Source organism: Triplophysa rosa, linkage group LG25, assembly GCF_024868665.1.
Source record: "Triplophysa rosa linkage group LG25, Trosa_1v2, whole genome shotgun sequence".
NCBI classification, from domain to species: Eukaryota; Metazoa; Chordata; class Actinopteri; order Cypriniformes; family Nemacheilidae; genus Triplophysa; species Triplophysa rosa.
This window is the reverse complement of record NC_079914.1, coordinates 8,357,515-8,379,476: the sequence shown is the minus strand read 5'-3', so window position 1 is coordinate 8,379,476 and position 21,962 is coordinate 8,357,515. Positions and strand designations below refer to the sequence as shown.

General features: G+C 39.0%; 1 protein-coding gene across 2 annotated transcripts; it reads right to left on the bottom strand.

The window, feature by feature from the left end:
- Positions 1-263: 263 nt before the first annotated feature.
- Positions 264-21,903, bottom strand: LOC130548375 (guanine nucleotide-binding protein subunit alpha-11-like). Of its 2 annotated transcripts, none has more exons than XM_057325102.1 (7): positions 20,801-21,903; positions 12,730-12,914; positions 12,283-12,437; positions 11,190-11,318; positions 5,377-5,506; positions 4,628-4,781; positions 264-4,028 (listed from the first exon to the last, which is right to left on the bottom strand). In XM_057325102.1, exons 1-7 carry the CDS (start codon positions 20,934-20,936, stop codon positions 3,838-3,840), a joined length of 1,080 nt encoding a protein of 359 aa, XP_057181085.1. In that variant the 5' UTR covers positions 20,937-21,903; the 3' UTR covers positions 264-3,837. The 2 variants fall into 2 exon arrangements, with proteins under 2 accessions (XP_057181085.1, XP_057181084.1); XM_057325101.1 differs by lacking the exon at positions 11,190-11,318 and adding an exon at positions 10,532-10,660 and having other exon boundaries at positions 20,801-21,901.
- Between the last annotated feature and the right edge of the window lie 59 nt (positions 21,904-21,962).

Here is a 21,962-nt window from a genome sequence, read left to right as displayed (position 1 = left end):
TATTGCAAGTTAATGCATTTAATAATGTTAACCAGTAAAATCTCAGGCTTTGCTATGCAATACAAATAATTATGCAAGGAGAATTACCAGCTGGAATGAAAAATAAATCACTTACAATGCAGCATTTAATATTATAGTATTGATTTAGTATTTAAATCGGAAAACATCTACTTGCAATGTCAGCATTACTGAATTTCCAATGTAGAACAACTTCACAAACATAAGGCTAATGACGTCAATTAAGCTCAACACAGACCCAAAAGTATAGGAACAAATTTTATTCCAATTTAAAATGGATATTTTTTCTTTAAAGGAGAAGGCTATGAAAGTCATTTTCATGTATGAATGAGGTTCAGGCAACAGTGGTTGAAATGAAACATACAAAAGAGAAATATGTCTAAAATACTGTAAATGAAGAAGAATCAAGCCCCTCGACAGCAGGGTTTCGCGCTAATACAGTATCTCCTTTACCAGACCCTCTCCGCTGAAAACAAACACATGCAATTCAAATGTAGTTTCTTTTAAAAACAGCAGTTTGTCACCTTGAATCTTAAATACAGAATAAAATTGTCCTTTTCCTGTTGCGTATTTACCATAATCACATACTTAATGTTTATTTGTTTTTAAAAACCGGACCAGAAAATACACAAGTCCTTTTTAAATGATTTCCACAACATTGGCACTTGTAAAGAGTCTGGCTCTACAAATCAAAGGGATTGGCACACTCAATATAGTACATCATTTACATTTGGTATGCTTTAAAAAAAGAAACAAAAAAGCAACCAACCGAACGAGAAATACATTACAAAGTAATACAATACTTTGATTTTATACACCACTACACAAAAGTTATTATTAACCTGTTTTATCAAAACAAATGTATTATATTAAAGTGTCCTACATACAAGTGTTCAGGTAATGCATCAACATCAGAAAAACAGAAAGTAAGAGATAGCTTCATATTGTGTACATCCATCACATCAGTGTGGACTCAAGAGAAAGCGGCGTTTCTATTCATTAGTGTTTGTATCTCTCCGAGTACCAGGAACAAGTTTGAAGGAACAGATACATCACATGAGTGGAGTTAGTTCCATTACTGCAAAGTAGGTTCAGTGCATTGACCCAGGGAGGAAAAAACATCAACCGTGAACTGTTGATAATGACAAAACACCTTATAATAGTATGTTTTAGAACTGAACTTGAATATCAAAGCTATCTTTAACCATTTGCACAACGTTTTGCGATACTGGATGGGAAGGAAATAACTGGCTGTAGTGTTTCTTTGCTGCGTAAAGAAAAAAAAAATCAGTTCTCAGGTTCAGATTAGGCCTAGCCCTTTAAAATCAAGCCTGTATTTACAAACTTCCTAACGTTCAAAATCGCAATTGTCGTCTACTTCCAATACAAGTTTGAAATAGTTGGCATTAAACTACTAACAGTACCATTCTATTTAAGTAAACATACAAGTAAATAATGAACGCAGCGTGAAGCCCCGCCCTTCATTACGGATGCAAATTTTGGATGTTTGGAAAAAATCAGCAGCTTAACTGGACTGGCACGAGACGATTGTTCCGTTAAATGAACACAATGTTGGCAAATCATCAATTTGTACTAAAAAGTTCCAAACATTATCAATGTAAAGTAGACTTAGAAGATTATTTGAATGCAACAAAACGGCAAATATATACAGCTGTGGCTCTGGAAAAATGTTATGCATTACACCTTCGAAACCATGTTCTGCACAGTCCCGACATCACATCATAAAATACATTCAAATTACAAAAAATGAAACTCTATTCACTAAAAAGTGACCGTTGTTGCTCACAGATTTCGTACGTTTTTACAATTAATTTTAGATTTCGGTCCGACGTAGACGATGTTATTCCAAATATTCAAACTATTTTGAGTTTAAATTGAGCGATAAATTGGAACGGTGAAACGCAAAGTATGCAATAAACATGCCTAAGAAATATGCACTTCAGACACTGTGGCCCTCAAAAACCATTCCTGGCAAAAATGTGCGACGCCATTAGTGGAAAAAACACACAAGGAAAAGGGTTAATAGTTTAGCCCTCAACTAACAGAATGACCCAACAGTTCTCCGCAGAAGACGATCCATTCAAAAGCTTAGCTTACTTCCAAAATGTTTAAACGCATAATACATTTTCCATTCAAAGGGGCCTCACAAAACCAACAATTTCTTTGATTTTTAAAGCGTTCCCTGGATGTATTGCAAACTGAACCTACGGCAATGGCAACTCCCCGGGCATTACCACGCGCTGTCCCCGATTCAGATACTCCCTGCTCCGTACCTATTGCTCTATAATCTTCATAGAGTCTTCTCATTCAGTCAGCTTTGCCCATTATTAGCCCTTGTAATGAAAGTATGAAAACTCACCTGAATAACATTTTAAAGACCAAAGCAAGCTAGCTGTGAAACGCACTAGCTATGGAATCCAAAAAAGCTCGAGCGAGTACTAAGATATGGTTCTACGAAACCGAGAGCGGACTCTCAAAATACGAAAACGCAAGCAGAGACACGCAGCCACTGATAAAATTCTCAATTTCCTATTTGCATAAAGCGACGTTCGTGAAATGGAACTTCTCATTTTCAAGCATTTCAAAAAACTGTGACAATCAATTACGTAAAATACCAAAAGCAAAGTAGATCACTTCCCTATGGATTTTATTTTTACAGCAGTAAAGACCCAATCCCCGCTTACGCTGTAGTGCAATCGCATGGAAAAGCGAGTCCGATTATCTGGTCCATAAATTACATAAATTAAAAAAAACGAATCGATTTTACCCTACGTATCACTTTTGTGTTGCGATGGCCAGAACGGCGGTACTCCACTTGTGTTTGAAACGCTGGATGTTAACATTTTAAAGTTCATGTCACATTCGTGTTGTACTGCGTAGAAACTTGAACGAATTAGCTGGGAAAGGCCTTTATTTTATTATTTGGTCGACGACCAAAGATTCGAAAACTGATTTGTGACAAAGCATGTAAACAAAATCATCTTTCTGTAAATATATTGGAATACTAGCTCAATCCCTTTAATAGTACTGATCATAAACAATACTGGCAAATATTAGAATGCAGGAAATGATCAATTTAGTGATTCAAGGACTCAACTACGTATTCTGGCAAACGTTTTTGGGAAGAAAGAGCTTTGTTAGAGTTGTAAAAACAGGTTTACACATAAATGAGAATTACACCTAGAACCATGGCGTTGTTTTCGTGAACTTCTTGTAAAAGTCGTAAAGTCATACGTGCACCATCTTTTCTCCAGTACTGATGGAACAAATTGTACACATCAACCCCTAACATAGTATTAAAATCAAATCGTTCAGTCACCTCCACCTCCTATAGTGTTACAAATCTGACACCTAGTGAAATTCAGTGATGCAAGGTGAAGTTTAGACGTGTGACAAACCGCGTCATCTGTCCTTCAAAAATCTCCACCTAAAGCGTATTGGTAAAGTTCATACCTCAGGTAGAGCTCACCTACAGCCCATCTAGCGAGCAAACAAATGTGCCTCTTAATCATTAGGCACCAGATTAGCGGTCCAGCCCTCACGTATGACCAAGACGGACCAATGAGGAGCGGACGGTGAAGCTATCAACTTAAGTACGCAGGTGTCGACACTCAAGCAAAAAGATAAACGGGCAAATAAGAAGGGCTGTGAACGTGAAGATCCAGTGCCTAATGGAGTGAAGGTGTGTCCGCACAGTCGGGTTACATTTCCTGTGCGTGTGTGTTTCTGCGTGTGTAATACGTAGAGGTGTGTCGTGCTTTCGGCCGTACGTGGGCTGCAGGTGTCTCTCTCTCTTTCTCACACAAGGTTATACTCTTTGAGGTTGTGCTGCAGGATGGTGTCCTTGACGGCGGCGAAGACGAAGCGGATGTTTTCGGTGTCAGTGGCGCAAGTGAAGTGCGAGTAGATGATCTTGTCGCTGTCTGGGTTGAGGTCCACGAACATCTTCAGGATGAACTCGCGGCCTGCTTGGGCATCCCTTTGTGGACCTGAGAGTTGGTAGACATGAGTAATAAATTAGTTATAAATTACAGATTATTGAAGACCAAAAGGGCTACAGAAGTTGCTATATAATATGATACGCAATATGCATCAAGTTGGTAAAGTCTATTTGAACTAAATGAATAAAGTTCATTAAAAAAAATCTATAAAAAAGTTTTATGTATGTTATTGTATAAAATACAATATTTTCAATATATTGTGCACCCTTAGTCAAAATGCAAACAATATATAATGAATATATACAAAATATATAAATATAAAATTAATAAATCCATAACATAAAAATCCAAATAACAAGTGAGATTGTTGGGACACATTTGGTAGGCATATACTCAATACACAGATCATATATATATATGTATATATATATGTATACAGTTAAAAAGCTGATGTAGGTTGACAGCATCTTACCGCAAAACTAATGGCAAAAAATACAAAAAAAAGGCTTATGCTAGTAACCCTTTAAATTGGGGTCTAACAAACAGGAAGTGTCATCTCCATCATGAAAATTCTATTTCACCAAAGACTGTACTTCACACATCTACCACATGGTGTCACTGTAGACTTAAAATGTATGAGGCTTTACCGTCAAATTCTGGGAAATAGTCCACCAGGTGCGAGTACATGATCTTCTCCTCCAGCAGATCCTTCTTGTTGAGAAACAGGATGACTGAAGAGTTCTGGAACCAGGGGTACGTGATGATTGTGCGAAACAACGCTTTGCTCTCCTCCATTCGATTCTGCAGGATTTAACACAAGACATCCATAATGATGCATTATGGTTAAACATCTCTAACTGTGGTCAGATGTAGTTTACATTGAAGCTAATGGGGTTCTATAGTCATTATCACAGGCCACATCTACTAGGAAACAGGTTTTTAAACAGCATTTATGAATTTATAACTAAGTTATGAACTAGCTAGATATACCACAAACTAGAACATTAGAGAAACATTTGTTTCTCTCATTAGAGAAAGGCACAAAAAATGTGCTACCAGCTTCTGTAATACCATGATACAATATTTCATGTTTTTAAGATATGAAATGTTGTAATACATGTAGTACCATGGTATTACCGTCTGATACATCGATATGCTATATAAACTGCAAAATCTACAAACACATCTTCACATACCGAGTGTTCAGTCCAGTGAGCAAAACTGTAACCACCGAATTGATAAAAATCAAAATATTATTAAGTAGTATTCCATTTATCACATTGATAATCTATCTACATCTACATAATATAGATATTAGCTAACGTGAATAAACTAAATTGCTATATCTGGGCCAACTCTCAAATCTATGTCGAATCAAATCAAGTTTTCCATTTACCTCATTGTCAGACTCCACAAGGACCTGGTCGTATTCGCTCAAGGCAACCAGGAACATGATGGACGTGACGTTCTCGAAGCAGTGGATCCACTTCCTGCGCTCTGATCGCTGTCCACCGACGTCTACCATCCTGAGACAAAATCAAGACGATATAAGTGGCCATGTACTATATTATTACATTAACAAATATGTATGACTTGAGTATTATTGAACACCATTTAGCGTTATGAAACGAATAAAACTATTTTACTATAACATTCGTACTTGCGTTACTGTATGTAATGAAACATTTGGTTGCACAGTTAAATTGTGGAAGACACTGTGTTTTGACAGAGCGGATTTATAACCAATCACAAATTAAATCAAGCAGCCTTGCAGGCCACCATCAGTATTATACTCAAGAATCCCAAAACCACTTTTCATACGAAATTAGATGCTTCTCAAAAATCACATGGCAGTTATCATTATATTAACATATTGCCAGGAAAATCATGAGGTTAATCTCATTACATCAGGAATTTATTAGAGCTGACATGGGTGTATTAAATGGGTCATATGGCGCGAATACATGTTTTTCTGTGTCTATAAGTTGCCCATGCATGTATTAGACAGACACGTAAAATTGCAAATATTTAAGTGTCGGAACAAAAGATGCATTCTATCTAAAAGCGAATGCTCACCCAGACCTGCCTGAAACGCCTCGTGTAACCACACCCCCACAAATCTACCTCAGTTTGTGGTATGATTTGACTAAGACCGCCCAAATGTATAAGCAAGTAAGGTGGGCGTACCTGTCAGTACAATTGCTCTGGAACCTGATGTTCCGAATATGGTAAGAGGCGTTACATTTCCGTCACATGCTTGCAGTATTCCACCAATCACTACGCACTGGTTAACTGGCCAATCATAGCACACCTCGCTTTTCAGAGCCATGAGCTTTGTTAAAAATCTGTGCGTTTCAGAGAGGCGGGGCCAAAGAGATACAAACATGCACGGTATGTTACATCTAAAACAAATGATAATATTCATTTCAGCAGTGTCATATCACCCCTTTAAGTCAGGCAGGAGCATGTTTATCAGGTATCCTCTGCTAGGATAATAGCATCGGACTAATGTCAACCAAACAAGAGCAGATATAAAACGATCACAGAATACAGATTTCAAGAACTATTGAGATGGGAATATACACATGCAATTAGGCTTAAATGATATCAAATATTCATGACATTCGCTTGCAATGAATCCATAAAATTGTTTTATGTGAATGTGGCATTTATTTGTCAATTATGTTTCATAAAGAGCCTGTCAAACTAATTTGCCTTCTCTTTTTTAAGGACATGAATATGAATGTTTTAATAGCTGTGTGAAATGCATTTAAACTTGAGTTCATTCAGTCTGTGAATCAATGTTGTTGAAAAATTTATATGTATATTTATATTAAGGATACAAGACATGCCAAAAACAATTAAAGAACAGTGCTGTATCAAACTGTGAGGTTAGTAACATCCATGCAAAGATAAATAGAAAAACACCCATTATGGATGAAATGGAGTGAAGGAGGAAGAAAAACAGCGCTTGCAGACTTTGGCGCAGCATTAGACAAGCCTCAGGACAGATGGGAAAACAGATACACAATGTACAAGATGGGTCTTTATCTATGAATCATGAGAATATTAAAATGTTTTTAATGAAGCATTGGATACCCATTCACACAGAGAACGAATAATCAGCACTTCATTGAAAACAAAAATTCTTGATGCCTTTTTTTGCGAAGACAGTTCGATGTCTGAATGTGGTGGGTGGACGTCTGTGTGGATAACTGTGGATATTATTACGTGCAATCCCTAGGATCGAACCCATGACCTTGGCGTTGCTAGCGCCATGCTCTTTTATTGTGTTATCGTGTTTTTACTGTTACTTATCTGTATTTTTTTATTACTTAATCGAAACAACCTAAATGTTTAAACGATATTACTTGGAATGCACAATAAAAACAGTTTATGAAAATGAACAAAAACCGAGTTATCCGTTTTTGCAAATTCACATTTACTTCAAGGTGCTCTGTTCACACAACAGCTTACAGTCACAGCTCTAAACATGAATGAACAACTGTCAAACTCGTATACTATTCGCACAGCATGCCTGTAACCATAGTGACAGATTTAAATTTTAAATAAATTTTTTAAGAGGTTGCGTTGTAACAACATTAGGTTTGATACTATCTGCAATGTTGTACTAAAAACCAAACGCAACATGTGTACAGTATGTTACGCAAGAAATCTGGCGTTGCATTGTGGCGACAATGAACGCTTGTAGACCATCACATACTGTAACGCAGCTATTGTGTAAATAGATCGGCTGTGCAAAACATTACGAAGCAGTTTTCCACCAGCTCCGAGCTCTCATTAGCACATTTAACGTTACGGGGAGTGACAGGTGACGTGACAGACAACTAGTTGTCCAGTACGATTCTTTTTACACATCAGGGCTTCTCCGTAAATGTGGTGATAACGGTTGTCACACTATGTTAACACGCTTACCCCATATTATGTTTCTTCGGTCTACGCCACTCCTTTCAACGCAAACAAACCAGCGCGCCTGTTGCTTAGTTTTTGTTGAAGTCAGAAATGCGCAATTCAACCATCTAAAATCGATTCATGAGTTGAGTATGTGCGCTCAATCTGCGCAACATTCAAAACATAACCTGCAAACTGGCTAGTGATTTGACATCGTTACCACAACATCTGGACATGATTAGGGTTGGGAATCGTTTCAATTTTATCGATTCCGATTCCAATTCTGATTCTGCTTATCGATTTCAATTCTTATCGATTCCCAGTTTCGATTCCACAGTTGAAGTAAAACATTAGATATCAACCTGTATGGTCATTTAGCCTGCTTATTGTCTTGTTTGCAATATATATATATATATTTATGAGCACCGTTTTGTGTATATTTACACATAGAAACACACCTTTTCTAATTTATTACAATTTGTATTATCATACTACATTGAACTACATCATGGTTAAACTGCAGTTACTATAATGCAACTATGGTTAATTAGTGATTCCTGTGCTTTAATGCAAATTCTATAGCTAAACTATGCTTACTATAGTAAAAAATATCGATAATTTTCATAAGGGCTTTTATTGAGATATCAGCAGATCATGCAATGCATGTACTTTTCTGAAAATATGCACACAGGAATTGATGAGAGGAATTCAAATTTTAATCTCAAGTATCCGATTCCTATTCCTTTCGATTCCGATCCAATTCCTAGCCTTTCGATTCCGATTCCAAATTGGAATTGATTTTCGATTCCCAACCCTAGACATGATCCTGATAATTTCACTCACTGCGACCCCATCCAAAGACTCACAGACCCCCAATTTTCAAAAACTCATCGGATCTACACGAATCACAACACTGACCCATTTTGGATCCAAAGCGGCGAATTTTCGCTGAAAGGTGACAAGTTGACATCCCTGAATAATGTGGCCGTCAAACGATTAATCTCATCCAGAATAAAAGTTTGCATTTACATAATTTATGTCTGGGTTGTTAATTTTGTTTTAATAAATGCAAACATACACATATATATTTAGGAAATACTTACATTATTTATATTTACCAATCACTGTAATTATATATACAAGTTTGTTATTTTTAATATTTTTCTGACATATATGCATGTATGTGAATGTGTTTATAATTACAAATATGCACAGTACACAGACATATATTATCTAAACAAACTTTTATTCTGGATGAGTTTTATCGCGATTAATCGTTTGACAGCCCTGTATAATAATTCTCATCACAACCCAAAAAGTACTTTTATCTCTATACTTTTATTTCAATGTTGGGAGGAATATTCCTTTCACCAACAATTTGTTTCACTCTTGGTATAAACAGGCCTCAAAATAAAACGAGGTTGCGAGAACATGGCCTGTTTCGAGCTTGGCATCTCACACAAAGCGGACTAAGTTCGCCGTTCCTAAATTAATAAAAATACGGCAACAAATTCACTAGAGGATCCAGCTAAAACGTATGGGAATAATCACAACCATTCTCAGCTGTTTTATTATATATTTTTTTTTACTACACCTGCACTCTTGTCTCAGCATGGAAAACAAGAGTACCGTTTTAATTTCATGTAGGCAACGCAGCCTCGCTCGCTAAGTCTCTGGTGGCCGGGCGTACGGCGTTGATAGATGGCCTCCTTCAGGAGCTCCAACCTAAAATAAAGCCCCTTCAGCCAGTCTCCATTCCTGCAGGAGGTATAACTGACCTACTTAACAGGATAAGCTGTTTAATTCCAGAAGACAAGGAATTGGAGAGAGAAAGACTATTTAACATTCTTACAGGAGGTCGAGGTGCTGAGCTCACAACTGCGCCAAAATCTTTCCTGACCGAAATACTTCAATTTGTATTTCGTAATGCACTTTGAGATGCATTACGTGCCACAAGTGCCTCAGGAGGGAATGTGACCCTACTGGACAGTTATTAGAAAAAAAACAGGTAATAAACATCTAGCGTGAAAGGGGAGGGAACCTTTCGAGTCAAATCACATTGTAAGCACGGTTATTTCTGGCGCCAGCGTGCGTAGGAGGATTTTGACACACTGGCTTCCAATCGATGTGCGGGTTTTTGTGATCACCTCTGTTTCGAAGCGTTCTCTCTCATCTCAGCTCTAACTGGGAGGGGGGTTTTACCGACGGAGATACGCTTTGTAAACGTTCCCCTCCTGAGCTCAAACCCCCGCCTGTGTGGTTGTGTTCTTTTGTGAGGAATGCATTTGGGTAGCTTGAGTTGAAATGTTTGATGGGTAAAAGTGTGTCCTGTTCTGGATATTGTAAAGGAACGGCAACTTTTAAGACTGCCAATGATGTAACTGCGATAAGATAAGGAAGTCCAACGGCTTCTTAATATTTAAAAACAACCCCATCAAAGTGATTATATATTCAAGGATGGGAAGCGGTTAATGACTAAAACATTTTCAGTATCACAAAGAAGTGAATAAACTTTTAACAGTAGGAAATGAAACCTTGTTCACATGACTGGACCAAATCAACATATTAACAACATGCACAATGAACATGAGTAAACAAAATAAACTGGGGGGTAGGACCCATCTACGCCATTGTTCTACCTGAAAATGATGCTTTGCAAGTCAAAGGGATATTCGATAATCCCTGTGGTTGGGATGCGAACCCTAAGCACGTCTTGCTGAGTCGGCAGATACGATGGCTCTGCGATACGGTCCAAATCGCTTAGATAGCTAGAGACAAGGAAAGAGAGAGAGAGAGAAAGAAAGAGGAATAAAGCATTGCAGCAGAACTTTGACAAGAGCCTGAAAGCTTCCAGGAACGTGACAGCACAACTTCCTGTTGACTCCTAAACTTTGAAAAGGAATGTTCACCCAAACATAAAATTTTGGTTATCATTTACTCACATCAAAAGAGACAGTATGCAGAACATCCGAGATTGATTTACCAATACAATGAAAGCGAATGGTGACCAGCATGGCTGGTCCCAGGTCCCTATTCCACTTCATTGTATGGAAACTTAAATTCTGCTTAGCATCTCCTTTTGCATCGCAGGACATGAACTCTCATTTAACCTTGAAACAGCATGAGAGAGTGAGTAAATGAAAATTTTTTTTGGACGAACTGTCCCTTTAAGAGATCAGACCCTGACCCAACAGCAGCAGTCCGGCTGGGTGTGAGAATGCGAGCAGTGCTGTTTGAGCAGCAGCTTAAAGGTCAGGAGACAGCGGCGACAGTGGGTGTGCCGTGGATCGGCGATACCTGAAGATTATATTCTCCAGATCAAAGGGATACTCTATGATGCCAGTTGTTGGCACTCGGACCCTCAGCACATCCTGTTGGGTGGGCACGTACCCCGGGGTGGATATACGCTCTAAATCGTTAAGGTAACTGTGGGATGAATAGGTGAGAAGACAGAAGCATGTACACATCTACATAGAGAATGACAAGTAGACCCACACGGAACTAGAGAATTTTTGTTTCGGGTGCATTGAAATAATCTGCATTAAAGGGATGGTTCACCAAAAAATGAAACTTCTGTCATTTTCTCACCCTCACGCTGTTCAAAATCTATATACATTTCTTTGTTTCACTGAACACAAAAGACGACATTTTGAAGAATGTAGGAAACCAAACAACTCCGGGGCACCATTGATCCTACTATGGAAATCAGTAGTGCCCCAGAACTGTTGGGTTACACACATTCTTCAAAATATCTGAATTATAAAGTAAAAAATATGTTTACCCTCATGTCATTCATAACCTGTCATTCATGTCTCTTTCCTGTGTGGAACACAAAAGATATTTTGAGAAATGTGGTTTTGTGTCCATTTAATGGAAGTCAATGAGGGCCAATGCTGTTTGGTTACTAATGTTTCTCAAAATATCTTCTTTTGTGTTCTGCAAAATAAAATCAGTCATAATAATGGTTTCAGACTAACATAACATTGGGCAGTTGTGGCCTAATGGTTAGAGAGTCGGACTCATGACCAGAAGGTTGCCGGTTCGATTCCCAGGGCCGGCGGGTAACAACTGAGGTGCCCTTGAGCAAGGCACCTTACCCCTACTTGCTCCCCGGGCGCTGCAGTGATAGCTGACCACTGCTCCGGGGGTACGTGTGTTCACTACTCTCTGGATGGGTTAAATGCAGAGGTCACATTTCGTTGCCTTGTACATGTGCAATGACAATAAATTGAATCTAAATCTAAATCTAAATCTAAAAAATCTAAAGGTGAGCATTTTTGGTGTAGCCATTATATCATCACATCAACAAAAAAATAAAACTAACTCGGATTCATAATCGAACACAACTCGATAATTCAAAGTTAATGTCTACTGATGGAAACACACTTACTATTTAGTGGAATCAGAGAGCTGGTACTCTCTCCTACGGTCATAGGCTTCCTGAATGCCTGGATCTGCCCATAGCATCTTTATTGCATTGATGTAGGGCTGGTCAAAGGAGCAAACCATCTCAACGTCCACCTCGCGCACCACCAGAGCGTTTGCCTGTCGATAAAGTGCAGTCAGTTTATATCTTAACTGCATCATACCACAATTTCATAAAACTGTCTAGTTACTGTTCAAGAAATATTAACTGGTATTTTAAAACTAAAACTTGAGAATAATTAACTGTAACCGTGCGCAGGAGGCCGACAGCTATCTGCGGACGGCAATAAAATTTACAAGCGGTGCTTGTTGCGCTTTTTATAGCCGTGTTTATGACCTATCCGAGTATGATTTGCATCTCGACGCGCATCGGTGTGATGACTGCGGCACAGTGATTGCCGGAGATTCTCACCTTGTTTTCTTCATATTTGAAGGGGATTTTGAGGTGCTCGGTGGCGCGGATCATGGACTGCATTGAGGTGAAGATGTTCTGGTAGACGAGTTTGGTGAAGCCGCGCTTGTCCTCATCGGTGTAGCCCGTGCCATGAATAATGCGCATCTGTTTGATGAACGTGCTCTTGCCACTCTCGCCTGTGCCTGGAATTGTACAAAAACAAGAATTTAAGTGATAAATCGTGATTAAAGTGAAAGTTCACCCCCCCCCAAAAATCTGTCATCGTGTACTCACTCTCATGTAATTTCAAATCGGTTGAAGATATTTTAAAGAATGTTGTTAACTGGCCCCCATTCACTTGCATTGGTTTTGTGTCCATTCAATTGAGGTGAATGGTTGCAGGCGCTGTTCAGTTTACCACCTTTCATCACAATATCTTCTTGCGTGTTTTGCGAAAGAAAGTCATACATGTTTGAAATGACAAGGCGGCGAGTAAATGATGACATCATTTTCATTTTGGGGTGAACTATCACTTTAAAAAGTAAAAGTGTACAGCCCTATATCAAACCATAGGACGGTAGAATTGGGATGCGTTTAATATACATAAAATCATGAAACATCTTATGCAAGTAAAAAATATTTAAACCATCCCTTAGTTCAACTTCTCTGGAAATTGGGAGGTCTTGGACCGCCAGAGGGAAAAGCGAGTCGCCATTCAAGTTCATTCATTCTAAATTCATCAAGTCCTTAATAAAACTGTGTCAACAGATGGGAAAGTCATGCTTTGAAAGGTATAATAAACCAGTTACACAGGTTTTTATCGGCGTAAATTAAATTTCAAAACTGACATCCTTGACGACTGTCATTTAATTCAAATAAACAAAGGAGACCAAATTCAAAACAAAGGTCTTAATCTTGTGTAGGTACATACGAACCTTTTTGAGTTAAGGGAACAATATAGATCATATTCATATTTGTCTTTACCAAACTGTTACTCTTAAGACTTTGCACGCTCTTACTCTGGGTTTTATCACAACACAGAGACATAAACATTTTAAACTGAATTAGTCTTTATTGCATCACTTTGCAGAAGCCAATTGGTTAGTCCACATGACACATTGAGCTCATTTGGAAGATGTTGATTCGACTCCGGGTGGCCATTTGCTGCTTGACCCTACTTTTCCTGTTTCTCTATCCCTTCTGGTCTCCCTGCATTTCCAGTGGTTTGCCATCAGAGGAAACCTATAAAACAGCCTGCTTGCTGTTAACCGCTGCTATCCACCGGCTCCCTCATCTTGCCAAATAACTGCACCTCCCTGCAACATTACAAAAGCACTGTTGCCCCACAGAAATCGAACCGAAACTGAGGATTACAGCAACACCTGGATATCAGGTTGTTTTCTTTATTAGATCATTATGTTTCTAACAAACACGCAGGGTTTTAGTTAAGACGACGTGAAGTGGAGATAAAAAACAGAAACTGGAAATGGGTTACTGTAAGAAATACAAGTGCAAAGCCTTGAAATGTGTAAACTTTTCAAAAAAAAAAGAAAAACATTTTCCAAAATTTGGGACTTAGTCTACAAGGTCACAAAATAATAGACAGGCATATTGATAAAAAAATTATATAATCTTATAGACGATTTCAGCAGCAACAACATTAACAAACATTATGTGAAGCAAACTTAACTTTATATTATTTTATTGTATATTCATTGTATTAAATGAGTATAGAACTAATGCATTGTCAAATATTTAATCTTAAATTGTCATAATTTGAATGTGATGCAATTGGAAAATAATGTAGGGCAGGACTTATTTTTATCTATTAGAACCTGACTGGTTATCAACAAAGTATGCTATGATATTTCTGGCTACATTGTTTTTTTACCGCCCATGCAGATTATGTTATTGAATTGAATAAGTTACAGCCTTTATTGTCATTATAAAGCTCTCTTTAAACAAAATTAGGCACGCTATTGCTTTTGGTTTCCCAACATAAGCATAAGAAAAGAATATTTTCATGTTTCCCCACACACACAGACACACACGCATTTCAAAAGAACTGCACGGGTAGAAACCAGTGCGGTCAGGTTGCCCAACTCCGGCTCAAACTCCATTTCCTCTGTCTCTTTATCAGGGAAGGCCACAGCGAGACAGGATCCATCCTATATTCATGCCTGTGAACTCACGGTGCGGTGAAGGCAGTTGCCATGACAACATTTTTACAGCATTTAACACACAGTAAATAGGAGCCATACATAAGCAAGCGCTGCTCTCCATTCACCATCAAACGTGTCGACCCTTGAGCGGAAATGCGGTCATTATCAAATTTGTCATTTATACTTTTGCTAGATGCAGCAAGCATACGCTGAGGGTTGCTATAGATGGTTTCATGGGACTCGTGCGCCTGGCCCGAAGTTAACTTCTGGTTAGAGATGTTTCCCTTCCCGATACGATACCTGGGCTCAGGGTATCGGCCGATACCGAGTACTGATCCGATACCTGGGTGTGTATCTGTATACAGCTGTATATACTACTAGTTCTGTATGAATTGATAGAATTATTTTATGGTGTGCTTCAGACTTATCCCTTAATAAGACATAAACAAATACATACAGTAAACTACAGAATTTTGATTATGCGACAGACATTTGACAGTAATATTTATTTTTCTGAAGTCGCAGTTTTACTGGCTGGTTGGTCCACTCTGAAATACTGCCAAACAGCGGACATACTGCTAGCACGTTTTCATTTCTTTGTTGCTCTAAACAGTGGTGGCTTGTGACGACACAGCACAACTTCCTGTGTTTGCATTCTGAGCAGCGAAGAAGTGATTTCCCATTTGCAGCGTTAAGCGGAGCTAGCGGGCATAACTAGGTCCTGTTTAAGAAAATGGTATCGGATCGGTACATTCAAGCAATCTGTTTCTGTGGCATTTCCAATACTAGTATCTGTATCGGAACAACCCTACTTCTGGTCTGTGTTTGGTTGTGTTTTATATGTAATTTATATTAACATTTTATTGTATATTAATTATATTCAATTAAAACTACTCAACCGTTATTGTTCCTTTGAGGAGGTCTGCAGGAAGTTAAGTTTGGGTCACATAACGTTTGTTTATGTTGTTGCAACTGAAACTGTCTATACATTTGCAATAAAATGATTGAGGTGTAGAGCTCGAGCTTCGATCCTTGCTTGTTCAAAAAATAAAAACGCTGTAATAGACTAAAGTCAGGCAAATTTTTACTGTTAGAAATGATCAGCATTGGCAAATAAGATATATTAAGCATAAGTCGCTAACTCCTATAACATTTGCAATTCAAATCGCAAACATTATACTTTTGAGTAGGTTAAATATAATCACAAAACGGTCCTAAAAAATCACAGTCTAAAATAATTGCCAAAAAGCTCAAAAGTACAATATAATTGATCCGCCGTACATCATAAATATATACCACAATCTATAGACGTTGCATCGGATGCACGCGTCCTGACCCGAAGTTAACTTCCGCTCTGTGTTTGGTTTTAATCAGAGGTTGCGCTAGACTTTTTCATTGCGGACAGGCTCGTAAAAATTCCATCATAATCTATTTTTACCTGTCAATATGGTGCAAGGTGATGTTACGTGTTAATACGCATGTTTGTGACATCATCGCTATGTACATGCGTTTACTCTCTGAACTTACTGAACTGAATACCCAATAAAGTTGAAGTCATTTACATATGTCATGTTTCTGTTGTCAGACATAAAATAATAATTACAGACAAATGTTTATAATCATATGTCCAGTCAGTAACAATGACAGGTGATTGTAAACTCTGTTTTGTAATCATTCATTCACTTACAAGTAACTTTAAGATGCTGTTTGGTTATGAATGTGCTGCTTCTGCCGCTCACTGAACGGAAAAGACGCAGAGACACATTTTTTCACTCAAAGTTAATGAAAGTTAAATGACGGACGGCCATCAGATTTTTCCGTCAATGGTAAAAAAATCCATCATTGACGGAGAACTTCCTGTTAACGCAACCTCTGTTCTCGAATCGCACGGAGGACGACGACAATACATCCCCATATCGATATATTGTCACACCCCTACAGCTGATTATCTTCCCAATGCTGTTACGCTGGTTCACTCAAAAATTCCAGCTCCACATCTTCAAGATGGCGGATACCCGTGGAAAATCGTCTCATATTAACTAATGCTCCCTTTTCAGGATATAAGCTGTGTGTGGGTGCCTGCTAAACACACATTCTGGAGAACTGGAATCAAGAGTAAGACAAAGCTTCCGCCTTTTGAACAGACATAACAGATTGTAATCTCACTGTAAAAGCAAATGCTTTGAAGCATCCAAGTTTCATTTTGGTGTCATACCATCGAAAGTCACCGCTGTAAAACAAAAGCTCAGAGATGCCACCAGACATAGTCAATCAATAAAACCACAAAACAAATATCATCGCGTTTGCGGTAAGACTATTCTTTGTTTTTGTTTTTAAAGAAAACCAGCTACTTCCGCTTCGTATTTCACAAGAATAAACCTGATCCCAGATTAAACCGATTATGCCGTTTTTGCAACTACTGCTCTTTCGTTTGGACATGGAAATCATGAGGTGGGTATTAACGGCTGTATTTGCATGGTTTTTAATCCAAATGCAAATGCGTTAACGTTATCGTCATGTGGTTGCAAACGTAAACATGGCGTTTCATAAACACAACCACAATGAAGAGATTGCTTTGCTTAAGTGAAGCACAGAGATTGAAACTGAACCGACAACATTTCGGCCACGTTTTGCATAGCATAACTAGAAATTAAGATGAAAAATTTAACACAAACTTGGCCTAAACACTGACTTTGTCTGCTACTGTAAAACGAAATGAAAACAGGCCGTACGTTGGTTGCATGAGAACACTGTCAGCTTTGTGCTAGGTGTGTCCAAAAAAACAAACATTCTCTACAATCTTTGTGAGTCATCGCGCACCTCCGCAACACTCAGGTGTTATACGCTCCATGCTATATACTTTCGACTTGGCTAGGTAAATATTGGCTAGAGGAGCCTCTGTGGCATGAAACGAAACCTGGAAGTCCGGGTTGTCATTCAGACATGCCTGCTCCAGAAAAAAGCGGCTTGACACAATAAGGCGTTCGAGTCAGTGATGGCTCAGATCCTTTGGCTTTCTTTCTTTCTACCGTTCCCTGGATCTCTGCATCCGGATCATGTGACACAGCAACAGCGTGCATTCATGTGTGCAGCAGAAGTGTGGGCTGAAAATGAAGAGCGGTTGCCCTCGGCTCAAGTCCCTCCAGCAGAGAACGCCAACACACACTCTTTTACTTATACATACTCACACACACACACTCTCTCTCTCAACCTCAATCATGCAGTATCTTCAGTTCCTCCACCAAAAGACCAACGAAACAGCGCTTATATGCAAAAGCTTCATCTACTGTCTTAAAGGGATCACTGTCTAAAAGGGAGTTCACTCAAAAAGAAAAATCATGTCATCATTTATTCACCCTCATGTCGTTTAAAACCTGTGGAACACAAAAGATAAGTTGAGAAATGTCTCTGTGGTTTTGCGTCCATACAATGGAATTCAATGGGGCCCGATGTTGTCTGGTTTCCAACGTTCTTTAACACATCTTTTGTGTTTTGTAAATGACAAACTTCATTTTGGGTGAACTATCACTGTATAATTTGGCTCATTTTGGTTTTACCGTGCCCAAATTGTGTTTCCTTGTGTGGCGTTTAAGTAATACAAATTGTTACAGAAAGGGATAGATGAAGCCCAGTAAAACTGAACTCATTAACCTTCAAATTGTTTAAAGGAACAGTTCACCCAAAACTAAAAATTGTGGCATTAATTCATTGCTGTCATACAATTTAAACCATCTATGGCCTGATGAATTACTTCATAAGTAAACTAAAAGCATCCCTATTATGACGGTTACATTACCGTTAATAAGATAAAAATATTCCAAGTGAGTGCAAAGGCCGCAAATCATATCGATAAAAGGCATTTTTAAGAATCAGGTTTAACCAGAGAAAACTTTTGTTTTTCTTGGAACATCTTCAGGGAGTGAATTAGATTCACTCCAAGGTGAAAACAACTGGACTTCTTTGTGCACTGACTGAAAGAATATAGTCACTGTCCTTCTGAAACCTTGTTTGTCCAAATTTGCTGTTTCTCAGTAAATGGAAAAAACACTGTACTTTTTAAATGATTACATACATTTATATTTATGCAAATGGCAGACACTTTTATCCAAAGCGACTTACATTGCATTATACTAAACATTTTGTTTCCAAGTATGTGCAATCCCCTGGGATCGAACCCACGACCTTGGCGTTGTTAGTGCCATGCTCTAACCACTGAGCTGCAAGAAAGTTGTCAAAGTTGACAAGCACTTTTTAATGGTTAGATTTTTGCAAAAACCCAATGACAAACATAAAGGGTGACTAATAATAATAATAATAATGGCTTTATGGCAAAACAAACAAAAAAAATCACAAAATATGGAGATACGAGGTTTTAGAAGGACAGCAGCGATATTCAGCATATTAACAACATTAATAGTTAGCATAGCATGTCGATCTTTAAAGGGATAGTTCACCCATAAATGAAAATCTGTCATCATTTACTCACCCCTTGTCATTTTAAATCTATATGACTTTCGTTCCTCTGCAAAACACAAAAGATGATATTTTGAAGAATGTTGGTAAACAAAAACTGTTGGCCCCCATTCACTTCTATTGTATGGACACTAAACCAATACAAGTCAATGGGGACCAATGGTTTTCTGTTACCAACATTCTTCAAAATATTTCCTTTTGTGTTCTGCAGAAGAAAGTCAAACAGGTTTGACATTATGTGAGGGTGAGTAAATGATGACCGAAAATGTTCAATGAACATCGTCTCAAAGACACATTATGTGCACATTTAGGAAACGTGCAAACCCAGTCTACAACAACTTCCTCCTCCACGTTTTCGGAAACAAGCACTCGAGTCCACGAAACCAGGCGCAGAAACCTAACAGAGATTGCAGGTTATGCAAGGCCCTCTTCCTCCACTGAAGCGTATCTTATTGGTGTCTTTCCTCTGTGAATCTTCGCACAAAGGCTGCTTGTGTTGCATGTGGCTAGGCCTGAGCTTTCTCGGGACCTGCATTTTATACGGCCCTTAAACGGGTCAGTCCGAACAAAACAGCCCCGTGATCATGTCCGTATCATCCACGCGATCTGAGGACCCTCTCAGACCAGTTTAGTGGATCTGCACCATTTTTGTAGAACTATAACAATGTCCAAAGACTCCGCACGCATCTATGCGCAACAGCTGCCATTAACCATCTCGACCATTTTTGGGAACACGATCAGCTTGTAAAACCACAACCTGGTAAGAATAACTTTCATTTTCCAGAGCTCACCTGACAGGTTGCCGCTGTGTATTCTTGTGTTACATTACATTCAGAAACGACAAAAGCTTCTCTTGCTCCTTCTATCAGGACTCAAGACTTATCATTGACTTTAACATGCAAAGAAACATTGGAACGCAAACCAGGTCCTAAACAGATCTTGCAACCTTGCGTTTCAAATTAAGCCTTTGATTAAATTATTTTTACAGTTACAGCATCTATTTACTCTAGAAACAATGTGAAGATCTATAGGATCTATATGAACATGTGATATGTCTCCACTCTTACTGTACATTACTGTAAAAGCTCTCATCTCATTAGGTCTTACAAATTACAAGAGCAATTTGAGGATGTGGACAAGTCTGTGTTGTGTTGTTTCATATCTAATAGTGCCACAAACACACACATTACAAATACATGATATACAGTAAAACATACAGAGACGTTATTACTAGAAAGACTTCAAAGAACCTTCTGAAACTATAAGCATGGCATTAAACACAACGCATGATACATGGCAAGACAAAAATCTGTATACATTCATCTACATTTCTATTAATGCATTAGACAGATTCCAAGAATACAAACCCATGACTTTTGCGTTGCTAACGTAATGCTCGAGCGTTTAATGCACGTGCTCAAATGGGTAAATCGACTGTCATGTTATAAACTCACCCAACAGCAGAAGTTTAAGCTCTCGTCTCGCATCTCGTTTGTCTCTCCGGAGCTGCTTGTCGATCTCGGCGTTGATTCTCTTGGACTCCTTCGCCTCTTCACTCATGCAACAGGCCATCATGGACTCCAGAGTCATCACCGCAACGTCTAGAGATCCCAACCCCGATCTGACACGCTTCTGTCTGCTCCTCTCCTGCAAACGAGTCGAATGCGGGAAAGTACCGGGATGGATTTGGGGGAATGTCGTTTAAAATCGCAACGGTCCAGGCCTTTGATGCATAAAAAGCCAATGAACTCCAGTGATGGGCCTAGGTGGCGTTAGGGCCCTGGCTCTTTCTGCACCGAATCGAAAGTGCTGAAGGGGAAAACCGGGATACCTTCTGGGTACAGTCGATGAATCAACGCAGAACTACCCGAACACAACCCCGACGTGCTCGTACAAACAGATCTGTCTGATCAAACAAGGCCAAATGCTGGATGAGATTGAAGGCCAGCTGTGTATGAATCCCTCAGTCCAAACAAAAAAAAAATCCTCAACGCTGCCCAAGCCCTGTTTTATAATCTAAGATGACTACCAACTAGAGTCCCTGAGGGACAAATGAGCTTGCCACGACATCCGTGCTGTCCTCTGCTGTCTCGCTAAGCTAACCGCCCCAGTGCCCAGACTCACCGCAACGCTGTCCATCAGATGCCCGGATCCCTAACTAACACAAGGCGACAGGTGGCAGACCACAGCCACCTGAGCTTTTAAAAACACCGTGCATCCAAATAACACAGACTACCGTTCAAACATTTGATTTCAGGGATGCAAAACGCGCAAAGTTAATTAGCTAAGCGCCCTAACTAGCTTAATTGGGCAGGCTAACCTGCTAGCTAGCCGGATCCGTATTTACACTCCACGCGCTGATTTTATCGCGCATTTCTTTGCATCCGACAACGGTTGAGGGATCTTTAAAGCTTAAAAATTGTACGTCGGAGCGTGACGAAAAACTGACACAATCGCGGGCTCCTAAATATCGACGGAGTGAAAACAATTCCTGATAAACGCACGTCACCCCCGTCAGTCTCTCCCAGCCCTGTGTGAGTCGCACACAAACGTGAAACTGCGACAGCTTGAGAATGAGACGTGATTGACAGGACAGAAAACCAATCAGGAGAGGAA

Coding starts and splice junctions, on each gene's coding strand:
- LOC130548375 (XM_057325102.1), bottom strand. CDS start 20,936: ATGACTCTGGAGTCCATGATGGCCTGTTGCATGAGTGAAGAGGCGAAG. Junction 12,915..20,800: donor GCTTAAACTTCTGCTGTTGG/GTGAGTTTATAA, acceptor GTACAATTCCAG/GCACAGGCGAGAGTGGCAAG. Junction 4,782..5,376: donor TTGTGGAGTCTGACAATGAG/GTAAATGGAAAA, acceptor TAAATCCTGCAG/AATCGAATGGAGGAGAGCAA.